The 15,923-nt window shown below is 40.8% G+C and overlaps 2 protein-coding genes across 2 annotated transcripts in view; one reads left to right on the top strand and one right to left on the bottom strand.

Moving 5' to 3' along the window:
- The window catches only part of cog5 (component of oligomeric golgi complex 5), a 26,031-nt gene extending 10,108 nt beyond the window's left edge, over window positions 1–15,923 (bottom strand). Inside the window, exons 1-10 of the mRNA XM_056424535.1 lie at window positions 15,855–15,923; window positions 14,389–14,528; window positions 13,240–13,297; window positions 12,740–12,794; window positions 12,141–12,210; window positions 11,775–11,895; window positions 2,773–2,903; window positions 1,777–1,936; window positions 684–796; window positions 490–567 (exon numbers count right to left, since the gene is read on the bottom strand). Of these exons, the coding sequence (XP_056280510.1) occupies window positions 490–567; window positions 684–796; window positions 1,777–1,936; window positions 2,773–2,903; window positions 11,775–11,895; window positions 12,141–12,210; window positions 12,740–12,794; window positions 13,240–13,297; window positions 14,389–14,528; window positions 15,855–15,906 (978 nt within the window). The 5' untranslated portion in view covers window positions 15,907–15,923. The remainder of the gene's footprint in view (window positions 1–489; window positions 568–683; window positions 797–1,776; window positions 1,937–2,772; window positions 2,904–11,774; window positions 11,896–12,140; window positions 12,211–12,739; window positions 12,795–13,239; window positions 13,298–14,388; window positions 14,529–15,854) is intronic.
- On the top strand, window positions 4,275–10,326 carry LOC130200351 (G-protein coupled receptor 22-like). The gene is made up of 3 exons (XM_056424571.1): window positions 4,275–7,343; window positions 7,660–7,806; window positions 9,067–10,326. Exons 1-3 carry the CDS (start codon window positions 7,221–7,223, stop codon window positions 10,102–10,104), a joined length of 1,308 nt encoding a protein of 435 aa, XP_056280546.1. The 5' UTR covers window positions 4,275–7,220; the 3' UTR covers window positions 10,105–10,326.

Raw genomic sequence — 15,923 nt, 5'->3', positions numbered from 1 at the left:
AGTGTCTGAATGGGTGAATGACGACAGGTAGCATTAAACTGCTTTGAGTGGTTGAAGGACTACAAAAAGAGGTATACAAGTACAGCCCGTGTACCATTTTAGATATGCAGGAGAACTGAGCAACACCTGAAAACAGACTTGATAGTGTTTTATTTTAATGTGATAAAATACTTGATGAAAAAAATGATAATTAAAAACATGGGGAAAGTATTGCGAGCGAGAAAAACAATAGTTGCTCCCCTATACATGTGCACTTGTAGATTTTGATCATTTATTTGCCGCCAGTCAGAAAGTATTATTCTGGTGAGTACTGGTTGTGTCATATAGTTAAGCTGTCATGTAAAATATGCTGTGTAGATGTCATATATTAAGAAACCTGCTGAGAAAATAATTAAATATTACATTTATGGAGAAGAACCCGACTAAAACTATTTTCTATAATTTAATAAATGGCCTCCGGAGCCATGTGACATAAGTGGTGCCACCCACCTTGATGATCTCATCGATGAAGCACACATGAGTTACAGGGTCTCTCTTCCTTATCAGGACCTTCTGGAGATGTTGCACCTGGAAGGTATGGAGCACACCTTGTCCATCAGACCTGCTGCTTGGGGTTTTCTATTCATAATTAACTATTCAACACTGAATGTACAGTTAGTTTGTGGTTTCGGGGAGCCGTCTACCTGTCTGCACGCGGCACATATCTGGTCCATCAATTTCTCCAGGTTGGTCCACAGAGCGGCGCGGAACGCTGCCGTGTTGCCTGGCGTCGGCAGCAGTGCTCTGCCTGGAGCACCTGAGGTGGACGAATTCACTTTGTAAGCTTTTTGTTTCTTTCTGACCTGAGTGTCTTGAGTTTATTCTGAAGACGATAGATTTATTCAAATGCCATTTTCACATCTCATTACAGTTGTCATATGCAGACAGGTACATCCGTGAAATGTTGACCTCTGCATTCAACCCATTCTTACAGCAGGCTGCTGTGAGCATCTTGGGGTTCAGTTTACTGTGGTTATACATATGTTGACCAATGGATTTCCATGGCTTTTCCATGACCAAACATTTTTTTTAAACTCGTGTGTATACATGAGTATACCTTAAATGATACAAATGAATTAGAGACGATGGTTTGATTAAAAGAATAAATATGTATATTAATGTTTATTCTTTTAAATCAAACTGCGTGAATGAACATATGAATATAAAAAAATTCCAGGACTTTTCAAAAAATGTGGGAAATTCATTTTTTTCAGGACTTTTCCAGGCCTGGAAATAACCATTTTTAAATTCCAGGACTTTTCCTGGTTATTTATTATAGTTTTGAATAATAAAATGGAGCTCTAATGCAAGACGGAAGAAGACATATCAGGCTCTAATACATACAATATTTGTTTGTAGATAAATTCATTGTTGGTTTGGGTCTTTTATGATTTATTGACAATAAGAAAAAAAGACCTTTATTTTTTTAAAGATCATGACATATAATCCCTTAAAATGTGTCCTAAACCATGAGGCGAATAAAACTCATTTTGCCCGTTGATCTGAAAGTATTGTGTCGTTAATTAGAACAATGATGTGACCGGTACATCAGAGCCATGGAAATAACACACGCCCTCCAGCCCAAATTGACTATTCTCTGTGGCCATGCTATAATAATCTATTTTGGATCAAGCCAACTCATGAACTGGGTCACACTATAAAATGCCATCCTCTCATCTTTTAGAAACGAGGACAATGTGTGCCAGTCTGTATTTGGAAAGACTTCTTGGGTCTTACCTCTGGGGTTGGTCGGCTGTGTCAGGCCCTTGATGTCCAAAGCACCGGTGATGTTATCGTGTATGGTGGTCCTGTACCCCCCCACGACAGAAGTGATGGTCGCTCTTAGACTGCCCAGGTTGTAGAAGACCTGCAGGGCTGTGCCAACCTGGGTGGGATTCTAAAAAATAAAATAAAGAAAGAAGAGAGAAAGACACAGAGGGGAAGAGAGAAGTGAAGTTGTCTGTGGTTGTTTTGAACAGTTTGAAATCAACTCAACGGGTCTGGTAGTTTCACACACGTGCACTCAGCTCGACAGCAGGTGCAGAGGTGACAGCAGCTAAAAATACACCTTACATTGATTTAATATATATATATATATATATATATAGAGAGAGAGAGACCCCACTGGGCTCAATATATACTATCTTTCTGAAAGAAGTGTGGAGTAAAGAGGAGTTCTTCTACATGGGTCAGTTGGGTTTCCACTCAGCAGAAGGGCTACAGAGTCTCTGCTGGCCCAATCAGAGCGCTGAGGCAGCATGGCCAACTGCTGACATAATAACAATACACAATCCTTGGGGAGATATGTATGTGTGTGTGTGTGTGTGTGTGTGTGTGTGTACAGTTCAAATGTGTGTGTCTGGGTCTCTAGAGCCCCATATGGCCACACAAATAACTCAGTGACAGAAGTTGTTAGCCAAGGCTTCTTCAGCGGAAGTCAGAATAAAAATACTTTGGGTGGAATACACAGTGGATAGAGTGTGTGTGTGTGTGTGTGTGTGTTGTATAAGAGAAAGAAAGAGAGAGAGCGTATGCATCTATTTTTTGGGGAAAAACACTTATTGCCTAGACACAGGAGTACAAATTAGAAGCTAAAACTCACCTAAAAAGGTCCGACAGGCACATTTTGAAAGACACCTATTGTTTTAAATAGCTAATATAACGCACCTTAACACTGACCATAGTAATTACATTACAGTGTGGTTGTGTTGTTAAAGAGTGCTGTGTGTGTACCTGGATCTCCATGCCCTGCTCCAGCAGCCTCTTTGCCTGGTTCTCCACCTCCAGCCGGGCTCTGCTGATCAGCAGCAAGTCATTCTCGATCACTTCGATGCCGCTCAGATCCACACCTTGTGACAGATAGTCTAAAAGCACACGCACACACACACATTACATTTTCCAGCTTCATTTTCATTCAGTTTTACATAGACTCAAATATCCAGTACTCCAATGAGTTTTTGTATTTATAATTAATTAACTAACAAGACTGAGAGCTTCGTCTCATTTCCTTCATCTACCAAAACTGTTCTTGTCTACTTTGTTTATTGCAAACAGCTGAACATTTTTACAATTTGCCAATAAGCCTAATACTCAATGGGGGTTGAATAATTTTCATTGCAACTGTACCTCAGTTTTAAATAGCACAGCTAGAGACGAGCCAGCAGCCTTGAGGGTAAGCCAATGGAAAGCCTAGATGTCACAGTTTTAGTTCTGTCAAACGCCATTGTGCTTACAGCATTGTCAACTTTGCATTGAAAAAAGCCTATTACTGTCTTTTCTCTCTCTTGGACCTTTAAACTCTTTCATACTCTGCCTCATTCTCACTATGCTCAGAAAAATAGTCCGGAACGCTCTTTCTTTTTTCCTGGTTGAAGAGTTGTTTGGGAGTTTTCCTGATCGGATGTGAGGTTTTGGGACAGGGATGTCTATGTGTTCAGATTGTAAAGCACTCAGACAAATTTGTGATTTGTGAAAATGGGCTATACAATTGAATTGGTCCATTAGCTGTCTTTATCTCTTTCGATCTCCGCCTCAGTAACGTATCACGCTCATGTTTTCACGTAGAAAATATCTGCAACTTTCTTTTTTTCCCTCGCCATAAGCCTGCAGTCTGCCATCTATTGATCTCTCACTTACGACTTGTATCTGGCGGGGAAACATGCCTCCAGCTGAGTTGCGCATGTCAGTCAAACAGTTGGACATCTCCGCTTACATTTCTCGAATAAACACATGCTGAGTGAGAGCTGAAGATCTGAGATATGATGACCATGGGAAGATGTGAAAAATCCAGAGTTCTTGCTTTATCAGTGAAAGACAGAAGAGAGGCCTTATTTGAATTCTTATCCATCAGTCTGCCTTCTCTTTGGCTGGTGATGCTGTTGTTGCCATGACAAAGACTAGAAGCCTAATCCGTCCACTCACTAGCTACCTTCCAGATAGGCTCACCAGGTAGCACGCGCAACACGCCGACTTCTCCAATGGTAGCCAGATTGGGACAATTAAGAGATGTACTATCCCAGCCAGTGCTATGCAAACACAAACAGCAGATGAGTGGCCAAAGTCCTGAGAGGAAGGATGCCGCCATTAGCATCGTCATGGCCACAGTGTCCGACCTCGGCTCTCTAATGAGGCCAAACAAACACCAGAAAAAGAAACGAGGTCTCAAAACGCACAAAATATCTGTGTTCTGTTGTAGATGCATGCTGGAGATATGTTCACTGACAAAGAAAGATAGAGAAGGGAAAGGAAAGCAAGACACAAGAGAAATGAGAGCAACGTCTTACATTGCTTGAGTCCAATTAGTCAAGCGCAGAGGTGTAAAGAGGAGAAAAAAGAGAAGGAGACGAGACCGTTTCAGAGAGAGAAAGGAGGGGGAGGTAGGAAGCGCTATCGGAGGCTGACAGAGAGAGACACAGAAGCAGAGCAAACAGAAGAGAGGCAGAGTCGCAGCATCACTATGTCTTTTGCTCCTTAGCTGCATGCTTTCTACCATCCGGAAGGGACCAACTATCAAGCATCCTTGGATGCTGGACTACGTTTCTAAACCTCAGCCCATCAGGGTGATCACCTGTACGCTACCTTTCCAGGATTGCCATTGCAAAGCCCTACGGGGAAAGAAAGCACTACAACAGAGCCGAGGACCACTGAGGAATGGTCTTTATCTCGAGGTAAACCAACGCGCGGCATATTCATGTACTAACAATGTTGTAGCTGTTCCGATAGCGAGGGAATGGGAACGTGTCGCCAAAGGCCCTGTAAAAATCACACCGCAGATGGCCGACTGACTTTCTATATCGTCTGTTTTTCAAGCAGTGATTATTTTTGAGTAGAAAATAATTAGACAAATGTGTGGCATGGGATACGTGTCTTCACGAGCGAAGCTGACTGAAGCCACCGTCTTCAAAAGAGACCAGATCTCCTGTTGTAGAAGAGCTCATGCAATGGAAAATACAGCTTAAAGATGATCCACAGCCAAACATTAAGAAGCAATTTAATTGTGTCTAGTTAAAAAGAGTATGAAGACTATCGGTATCAGAATGAGAACTCTACAAGAACTGGGGTAAAGATCTGATTTCGATGAAACACATTTATTTTTCATACAATTCTCTCACTAAAATTGTCCATCCTTTCCTTTAAGCAGGACCAGAGATGGAATAGGACTGTGGAGGACCCGCAAGGGAAGGTGATGACAATGACGGGATAGAAGGATCAATCTCTAGGAGTGGTTTCCAAGGACTGCATGACAGATATCAGAGTCTCAGCCCTTTGGTGAAACTCCACCTCCTCTTGGATCGCAGGGTCAATGACGCCAAGAAGAACAACCACACGAGCTTTGTTTTCCATTTCCCTTGGATGCTCCCCTCTCTACTTTCTAGCTTCACTGTTTTCTGAAATATAAAATTTAAACCTGATGACATAAAAGTAATGTGGACCATATCAGGACTCGTGTGAAAGACACAAAATACCTGAAGAGGAGTGGATACAGCAGGATTGTTCTAGCACCGGCCCTCATTTTAAAGCAGGGATGAGACTGGAGGCTCCGAGCACAACGAACAGTGACGAGACGGAGCTATTCGTGAAAGAGAGCATTGATCTAAGTGCGCCGCACTGATGTTGCAAACCACATGCCCCCCAACGAGGGGCGGCTGTGTATTGTTTCACAAACTGACTCTTCCCTTCGCCCGTGTGTAGCCGGTATCCCTGAAGCTAAAACTCACAAGACGTTTTGTTTCCCCGTCACATTTTAAAGGTTCGCAAAGGGAATGTGAAAGGAAAGGCTGATCTCGTCAGGTCCGAATATGGTGGAGTAGTTTGACATTGACGGGTTTCTTGGGACGGCTTGGATTGCTGCCGAGCTGGAGAGGACACTTCTGGGAGGGAGCGGTGAGTTTAAGCCCGATATCACACTGATGTCACACATTTTTGTAGTCCAAACCTTTCATAAGTTCATAGAATACATATTCTAGTGTTCTCACATTGGGTTTGTTCAGGTTTAGTAAACAAAAGCGGGACGGATTATTTAAACTTGTTATCCTGTGTGGTTTCTGAAACATTGGTGAAAAATGTAAAACAACTTCAATCGCTGTAATTTTGGAAAAAGGTCAATGAGAGGGACGAAACGACAAAAATAAGAATAATAATTCAGACTTTTATTACTCCAGAGAAATTCTTCTCTCCATTTGACCCATCCGTAGTTATTAAGGAGCAGTGGGCTGCGGTGAAGCGCCCGGGGATCAACGTGGGGTTCAGTGTCTTGATTAAGGACACTTCAACATGCAATATGGGGACAGCGGGGACCGAACCGGGTACCTTGTGGTTATGGGATGACCACTCTCCCCCATGAGCTACAGCCGAGCAGAAAATATTTCTTCAAAGAAATTCAGTGAGATGACTTCTTTAGTGTTAAACCCAATTCCTCCCAACACAAACTAGAAACTAGAACGGGCACTCGGTAGAGCGCATACCTTCGCATATCACAAGATTGGGCATTGAATTATTAACATTTTGGCATTAGTTGCATGCTAATTGGATAGAAATTGACCGCGCTATGGTAAAAAGAAGATTTTGACATTTTCATGACCTTGACCTTTGACCCGATTGATCCCAAAATCTAATCAAATGGTCCCCGGATAATAACCAATCATCCCACCAAATTTCATGCGATTCGGTTTTATACTTTTTGAGTTATGCGAGAAACACGCATACAAATAAATAAATAAATACACGCCGATCAAAACATAACCTTCTGCATTTTCAATGCGAAGGTAATTAGTGTGACACTCTACCCAACATTGACAATATAGCACTTGCATACATGTGCACACAAATATAAATAATGCTACCAGAATGATTATGCAGTGATGAAATGTAACGTTTGTTGAATGCAGGTGAAAAATAAAAATGTGTGCACTTTTTTGTAAGAACAACAACAAAAACAACACAGATACTAAAATATTCTGGAGCGGTAGTGTGAAGAGAGGTGAATGTCATATTATCAGTAGCCCCAAGTGTCCTGAATGGTAACCATTATCCAAACCTCAATACATTTTCAAAAAGCAAAAAGAGAAAACCAGCTTTAAGTTTGCTGGTTGAAAATATCTGGTAGAATTTCATGTGATTTGAATATTAATTGAATTTTTGGGTGCAAACCGCTCTCCAGGCCTCTTCCTCCCACCAGGATAATGCACACATCCCCAGTGTGGATCTCTGCAGTCACTATGAGCAACATGATGGCCCTCGACACGTCTGAACCCTATGACCTTGAGATGACTTCCGACACGCCCATCTACCCCATCGGCTTCCAGGTAATGCCACACCTCACACGCCTTTAAAAAAAATCTAATTAATGTGGCATGACAGCATGACACGTTCGTATTAGCAAGTCAATCCACAGATATTCTTGGGTATATGATTTTTTTTTTAGGAAACTGGTTAATGTCCGGCTCATTAATGAGTTTGAGAATTAGGATTTTGGATACTAAAGCGAGTAAATAAGAAAGAAAACTTCCTGGTATGATGAAGTAGAAATGAAAAGTTCCACATTATGATGATCATGTATTATTTGGACTAAAATAACATTAAATATCACACTAAAATGCCACTGTGTTCTTTTTGTGGCAGGTTTCTCTGACCGGCGTCCTGCTTTTGGAGATCATTCTGGGCTTGAGCTCCAACCTCACTGTGCTCGTCCTCTACTGGATGAAACAGAACCTCATCAGCTCCGTCTCAAACATCATCACGATGAACCTGCACGTGGTGGATGTGTTGGCGAGTCCCTCCTATTAACATCTCAAATCTACTATTTTGTCAAGAGGATGTGTTTGGATACCAAGACGACACTCCTGAGTGTTAGCAAAAGGGGGACTGGAAGTTTGAATGCAGCAAAGTTAGCTTCACTACTTAAACCAGATGCTGATACAACCTTCTCCATGGTGTTGATTAGAACTTGGGTTATATTTCTGCAGCAAAATTATAAGAGGACATGTGGAAGATTTTCCTTCTTATTTGAATTAAAAAAAGAGGGGGACAAACTGTGATTAGACAGTTTGCTGGTGCCAGTTAAAAATGGGCAGAATGTTTGGCCTGTGGAGTTGCTGCCATGAAACTGTCGAGTCCCACACAGAAGTAACGTCTACGGTCAGAAACACCTGTGAAACTAGAATTGGCACTAGGTAGAGTGCATACCTTCGTATATCACAAGATTGGGCATTGAATTATGAACATTTTGGCATTAGTTGCATGCCAATTGGATAAAAATTGGCCGCGCTATGGTAAAAAGAAGATGTTGACCTTTTCGTGACCTTGACCTTGATCTTTAACCCGATCGATGCCAAAATCTAATCAAATGGTCCCCGGATAATAACCAATCATCCCACGAAATTGCATGTGATTCGGTTGAATACTTTTTGAGTTATGCGAGTAACACGCATACAAATAAATGAATAAATACACGGCAATCAAAACATAACCTTCCACATTTTTAATGCGAAGGTAATAATTAATATTTGGTTCAGGAAAAAAACAAGATATTGAAATCTTCCGACTACTGCAACCCATTGAACCGTCACAACTACCTTCAGAACCCCCTGAAAGCACGAGAGAATCTGCAACTCAACTGTGTACTTTTACTTCAGACACACATTGACCTCAATTCAAGTTAAAAAGTACGCTATCCACCATTATAAATTCAAAGCCACACCTTAAACTAATGATATTGTCCTCATCATGGCTATATTTCCCTCTTTCACTTCACCGTTCTGACCGTTCCCACCTCTTGGCCATAGGCGGATAGTTATTTAGGTTCACATGGGTTTCTACTAAGCCAATAATTCCATTTGGCAATTCAGTAATTGCCATTCATAATGGTTAAAGTATAGACTCTTGATTGATATAATCACATTAGACACTCTCGAATTGCAATTGCATTGTGTTCTCGTTTAAACCGGTGCTGGAAAGAAAACCTCACGATTTTACGAAAACTAATATAACGCATTTGGGTCGTGACGTGAATCCCTGTCTTCTCTCCAGGTGTGCGTGTGCTGCATCCCGCTGACGGCGGTGGTGGTGCTGCTTCCTCTGGAGACGGACACGGCCATGATCTGCTGTTTCCACGAGGCCTGCGTCTCCTTCGCGAGCGTGGCGACCGCCGCCACCGTCCTGGCCATCACCGCGGACCGCTACGACATCTCGGTGCGGCCGGCGAACCGCGTGCTCACAATGGGGCGGGCTCTGGTTCTGCTGGGCTCCATCTGGGCTCTATCCTTCGTCAGCTTCCTGGTTCCCTTCATGGAAGTCAGCTTCTTCGTCAACTTGGAGTCAGACCAGAACCAGACACTCGCCACGGCAGCTCATCCGAATGAGTATTACACAGAGCAGGGTTTGTACTACCACCTGCTCGCACAGATCCCGATATTCTTTTTTACCGCCGTGGTGATGCTCGTGACTTACTACAAAATTCTCCAGGCGCTTAATATTCGCATCGGCGCGCGCTTTCCGCGCAACCTGCCGAGACAGAAGCGAAAGAGCGACAACGCCGTCTCTCTGAGCGCCGCGACGCAGGCGGAATCCACGGACGCTTCGCAGAGCGGCGCGGGAGTCCGGGCGCCTTTGGGCATGCGGGTGTCGGTGTCCGTCATAATCGCGCTCAGGCGAGCGGTGAAGCGCCATCGGGAGAGACGGGAGAGGCAGAAACGAGTCTTCAGGATGTCTCTCCTCATCATCTCCACGTTCTTACTTTGTTGGACCCCAATAACTGTGCTCAACACCGTCATCCTGAGCACCAGTTTACACAGCGACGTCACCGTCCGCCTCCGCCTGGGCTTCCTGGTCATGGCCTACGGAACCACCGTCTTTCACCCGCTGCTCTACGCCTTCACGCGGCAGAAGTTCCAAAAGGTGTTGAAAAGCAAGATGAAGAAACGGGTGCTGTCCGTAGCGGACGCGAACCCGACGCCGAACAAAGCGGTCGTCCACAATTCGTGGATTGATCCGAGGAGACATAAAAAGGTCGCCTTCGAGGACGCGGACGCCAGAGAAAAATGTCTATGCTTACAAGAGGTAGAGTAATGGGATGGAGGGAAATATAAATATGTGCGTAGAGTTTAAATGAATTGGTTTCATTCCACTTATTAAAATAAAAGTAACTGCATATGGCAAAACATGTGAAAGCTGGTCTCATGGAGGCAGATGGGGAGGTTTGTTTATCCAAAGAGAGAGGGGGAAAGTATTTGGGGGAACAAAACTGAAGAAATCAAACTGGTGGAGAAATAAACTAAAGTGCTCATTAACAATGGAGTACAGCAATCATGAGCAGCTTCCGAAATGATGACTTCAGAAAAGACCTGTTCCCTGAGATCAACGGAATATAAAAGATAGAGGTGAGACATTTCCTTGGAATAAAATATATAAGAGTGAAACTATCTGCAGCTGTATGTGTACAATGTGTTCAAGGATTGCAATTACAGTTTTTCCTTGGTACAAAATAGGTGTCATAGACACAGAGGAGAATTCATTGCCATTTGTTATGGAAAATGAAAAATACTTTTTGTTGTCGTCACCACATCCACATCGTTTGATGAAGCCTCAAAGCTTTTAGAACTACAACTACGGTCATTTTATTGTTCTGACCACAAATCTAAATAATGATAATAAACAGTTTAAGAAAAAAGGTCCTCCGCTCTGACTAAGCCCTATAATGATAGTAATAACAAATATATAAATATGGTTAAAGTTATTCATGAACCAAATTCCTTTTTTGGGGGCCTGAACAGTCCTCAAGGACTTTTCCTTGAGTCTGTTCTGCCTCTACCTGGTTGTCACGATACTAACATTATAACTTCTATACCATACCTGCCATAAATATCATGATACCCGATACGATACCATAAAAACAATATGATACCATAAATACGAAACTGGTATATTTATCTATAATAAGAAGAAATAAAACATCTGTATGGTTTACTTTTTACCAACTTGTTCAACACTTACCAAATGGCAGTAATATTAGTATTAGCCTACAGCAAGATATGAATGAAACTACATAGTGCCATCATAGCATTGATTATCACTATGAGGCCGTTAGTCTGTATCTGACCAGATGACACAGGGTTCATCAGGATAAGCAGCTGTAGAGTTACATAACTTTACAGACTTTCTGCATTGGAGACAAAGTACTTAAACATTTCACTTCTGGTATCTTTTTAAAAAAAAAAAAAATTGTTGCATCTCACTGCAATCTCAACGGCAACGGGCCAGGTGACCCACCCTCCCCCCCAAAAAACAAGAACTCTTCGAATCTACACGATTCACGTGGATGACCTCTTCTGATTTCAAAACGGTGAATTTCACCGAAAGGTATGATCATATCAATTTGATATTTCAATTAAAGGATTACAACTTCTACTTGAACTTTCTTTTTCTCATCAAAGCAAATATTTAAATACATGTATGTGTACAATAATGGATTGATCCCTAATAATCCCATAATATTTTAATTGTGTTTATGTAAATAACCACTGTAGATGACAAGAACAAGAAAACATTTAGACTTAAATTACAGTTAACACTGACTTTGGGCTAGTTTACTATTTTTCTTTTAGGATGGCATGAAAAGGAATCGACTGGTCAGACTTTTAAGAAATCAGAATCGTGCGAACAAATTGCAATTGGTGCATTTCCAGTTTTCTAGAAACCGATGTGAACAATAGATAACCAATATACATGCGTGTCCTTACCCAGTTCATTGAGGCTCTGAGCGGCCTTGGTGATCTCCCTGCTGCCCCCCTGGAGCTGCCCCTGGAGCCTCTTGCTCAGGTACAAGATTCGAATGATCCTCCGCAGCAAGTCACAGGCCATCTGAAGCAGGAGGAGATGTAAGGGGGAAGATAGTGAGAAACGCAAGTAGAGAATTGACCTACAATGAGATCAAATAAAGGTGATTTTCAACAAGTTATGAACTTCAATTTCTTGGTTTATAACTGGCAACATATCTCTTCTCAGACTGATTGAATCTGCCACCTTTTTTTAAATACACATTCGAACACAGTTACAGAAAAATAAATATAATATTATCATCATGACGCGTGTGCTGGAGATTTGACCTGCAGTCTGGCGAGCTGTGTGATTCTGGCCACAATCTTGTTGTATGGGTCGACAATCTTCGTCCTAATCCTGAAGAGAAGAGCATAGAACAGCAACATAAAGACCTTCTTAGAACCTGAACTTTAAAGAACCGTCTTTAGTTTGAGCTTATTTGTTGTGTTTTACAGAACATTTGTGTTTATTTATTTTATAACATAAAACATGCTTTTTGACTGTTGTGTAGGATAATAAATATTATTTCAACACTTTATTTATGCAGCACTTGTAGCAAAGAGGATGAATACATTTACGTGTCTATTTTGAGTAGGTGTATTACATCAAATCCAAATTTAAAAAATCAGGTTCAATTCCAGGTTGTAAAGGAATAATAGGACAAATGCCAAGGGGGGTGAATACTTGAAGGGTATTGCAAGTAGGTCACGTCATGCATCTAAAGCGAAATGTGAATACAAATGTGACGAGTTTTGGATTGCTAAACTCTAACGTTTATGGCATATTAAGTCATAAATATTTGATGACATTGAGAACATTTTAGTTTTCAGGGGCTTTATGGACTCAAATTAAAACTGAGAGAATCAACAAAAGAAAACAGATGTACCTGTCAACAGCAGCCTGCAGAGCACTGATCCTTGTCTGCATCATCTGAAGGATGCCTGAAAACAACAACATGTTCCTCACAGTACAAAATGATAGTGATCTTAAAAGCTACTTTCTTAGCAGATTTAATCTGAAAAATGATGCCCCCTCCCCCCGCGATCTGCAATAAATACATGATCACACTGATGATGAGAATATTCAGACCTCCAGGACAAACAATTAGAAAATAGATCTTGGTAAAAAGTTAAGGTCAGTGACAATAACATTGATTGCCAACTATAAGATCGGTGCTGTTGAGTGAAATAGTCAAATTGGGTGTATTGATGATAATGGACTACTTATCTAAAACAGTTAATAGTATCTGCAATCGATTTGTGTAGAGTACTGAAATTAACTGAAACCAATAACATTCAGGAAAAGGAAAAACATTCTAAAGCCCATTGTGCATGCCTGTGAAGCTACCAAGTGTGTTCTTGAAGTTATAATGTTATAACTCTTTACCTTCCAGGGACTCTATCCCAGTCGCCTGAGACAGTAAGTCTTCATGTCTGGCCACAACCTGGAAAGAAGCAGTATAACCTTAGATGGGTGAGGTTGTTATTATGGAGTAGTTTAAAAGCAATATTCTGTATAACTTCCACTGTGAGCTAAAATTAGCTGCATCAAATTGCTGCCTGCTCTATACAGGGTTCTTACACATTTTGACCAATGGATTTTCCATAACTTTTCCATGACTTTAAACCAAATTTCCACGACCAAACTGAAATCTCGGTATTAACATGAAGAATTTAGAGAATTTTGGATTCAAAAAATGAGAATTCCAAAGCATACAGTTTACCTTAAATGAAATAAATGAATGAGACAATAGTTTGATTAAAAGAATAAACATTTCTATTCATGTTTATTCCTTTAAACACTTATATAAATTTATGATTTTTTATGTGCAAATCCATCTGTTTATATTAATTATTTCAAACTCGGCATAAATGAACATGTGAATATTCAAACATTTCCATGACTTTTCCAAAACTTTTATGATTTAAGTTTTTTTCCATGACTTTTCCAGGCCTGGAAATGACCATTTTAAAATTCCATGACCGTACGAACCCTGTCTATAACAATATTATAATCAGTTTTAATACATTTGACACGCCAGATGTCTCTCACCAAAAGGTTATAAACATAATTCCACATAATCTGGGGTTTCAACTCAAAGCAGTTATGGTCTGTGGCTTTTCTGTTTCGTTTTCCTTTCACACTGACTAAGTAAAGTTCATTGTTTAAAGCCTCAGTTGAATTTTATTATTCTGACCACAAATCTAATTAATGACAATAAACAGTTTAAGAACAAAAGGTCCTCTGCTCTGACTAAGCCCTATAATAATAGTAATAACAAATATACATTGTCATTATATATGGTTAAAGTTATTCATGAACCAAATTCCTTTTTTTGGGGCCTGAACAGTCCTCATGGACTTTTCCTTGAGTCTGTTCTGCCTCTACCTGGTTGTCACGATACTAACATTATAACTTCTATACGATACCTGCCATATATATGCTCTATTTGAAACAAAGCTGAGTAATGAAGCTTCATTTCGACATCAGGACCAGAAGATGAAAGCCTTGAGGCGATGCAGCAGTGTGTTGTACCTGGCTGTGCAGCTCCTTGTCCAGCTGACTGATGCCCTGTGCCAGCTTGGCCAGTTGCTCAGCAATGACAGCATGGTGAATCGCCTGAGCTGTGTACGTCTTCACATCGAAGTCATCCGCCAGGAAATCCGCGTAGCACCCTGTAAACACAGCAGCACGTCGCATAACCATTCACAACAGGTCGTACTATTCCAAAAGGTCACTTCTGTGGTGTATTGTTCCTGAACTAAAGCTTTCAGCTTTCATCTCTGTTGTTACCTTCGCATTGAAAATAGTAGTATATATAAATATATTTTGTTTTTTATTTTGTTTATTGTTGTTGTTTTATTTTCTTTATTTTATATTAATTTTCTGATTTATTTTGATTTCAATTTAGGATAGGAATTTATAAGCATTTTTTGCTTCTACCTATACCTTTTCAGTGTTTCTCTTTTGTATATTATATAGGATAATATTGTATTGTATTTGATTTGATTGACTGAATAAAATACAAACAAACAAACAAACAAAATGCAGAAGGTTCTGTTTTGATCTCCGTGTATTTATTTATTTATTTGTATGCGTGTTACTCGCATAACTCAAAAAGTATTAAACCGAATCGCATGAAATTTGGTGGGATGATTGGTTATTATCCGGGGACCATTTGATTAGATTTTGGGATCGATCGGGTCAAAGGTCACGGTCATGAACAGGTCAAAATTTTCTTTTTACCATAGCACGGTCAATTTTTATCCAATTGGCATACAACTAATGCCAAAATGTTCATAATTCAATGCCCAATCTTGTGATATGCTAAGGTGTGCGCTCTACCGAGTGCCCATTCTAGTATTTTTTGTTTCTGAGACAAAAGCCGACCAGAGCAGTGAGGGTGTTACGGTTTAAGAGGCGATCGTGTCACTTGGGGACTGTTTAGCCGAACGCGTCCGTCTTTCGAAAAATAGGACAAAGAACACATACAGCTGTCCTCGTGAATGCCGCTTGATTTAATTTAGTAATACACTGTCACACCCAATCATATCCATAATAATATATACTATTCAAATTAAATCATGTGGCATTTACGAAGGCAGCTACGTGTTCTATGTCTAGTTTTAACAGCTGTCTGTAACTACGACAACAACGCATGCATTCAGTTCGAAGTCGCCAGTTAACACGGTCGCTTCTCAAACCGTAACACCACCATGTTCTCTCTGTAACTCGCTCGCTTGTTCGTTTTTTAGTTTGTCACCAGTGTAACGTAGACGTTATTGCTGCGAAGCAGTACGAATGAGCAGAAACAACTGCACTTCTAAAATGTGCTTATGTGGAAAACACGTCACTATTCTAAGATGAAGACACGTATGAGCTGGTGACGTTGGCTCGGAAAAGGGACGAATGTGGAAATATATCAACGCTGTTGATTACATGTTAACTATCGCTGAGCACAATCAGTACGACACGTATCACCGCCCACACAGCTGCTTTACCTTCTTTCAAAAGTGGATTCGTTGAAGCTTCTCTGCAGTTCTCCATGTTCATACTTCCGCATGTGACGT

Source organism: Pseudoliparis swirei, chromosome 10 (assembly GCF_029220125.1).
Source record: "Pseudoliparis swirei isolate HS2019 ecotype Mariana Trench chromosome 10, NWPU_hadal_v1, whole genome shotgun sequence".
NCBI classification, from domain to species: domain Eukaryota; kingdom Metazoa; phylum Chordata; class Actinopteri; order Perciformes; family Liparidae; genus Pseudoliparis; species Pseudoliparis swirei.
This window is presented reverse-complemented; position numbering and strand designations above follow the sequence as displayed.

Bases quoted from the DNA above. Each gene is read 5' to 3' on its own strand.
- LOC130200351 (XM_056424571.1), top strand. From the start codon at position 7,221: ATGCACACATCCCCAGTGTGGATCTCTGCAGTCACTATGAGCAACATG. The intron at 7,344-7,659 runs GTAATGCCACAC...TTTTTGTGGCAG, and splicing joins TCTACCCCATCGGCTTCCAG to GTTTCTCTGACCGGCGTCCT. The intron at 7,807-9,066 runs GCGAGTCCCTCC...TCTTCTCTCCAG, and splicing joins TGCACGTGGTGGATGTGTTG to GTGTGCGTGTGCTGCATCCC.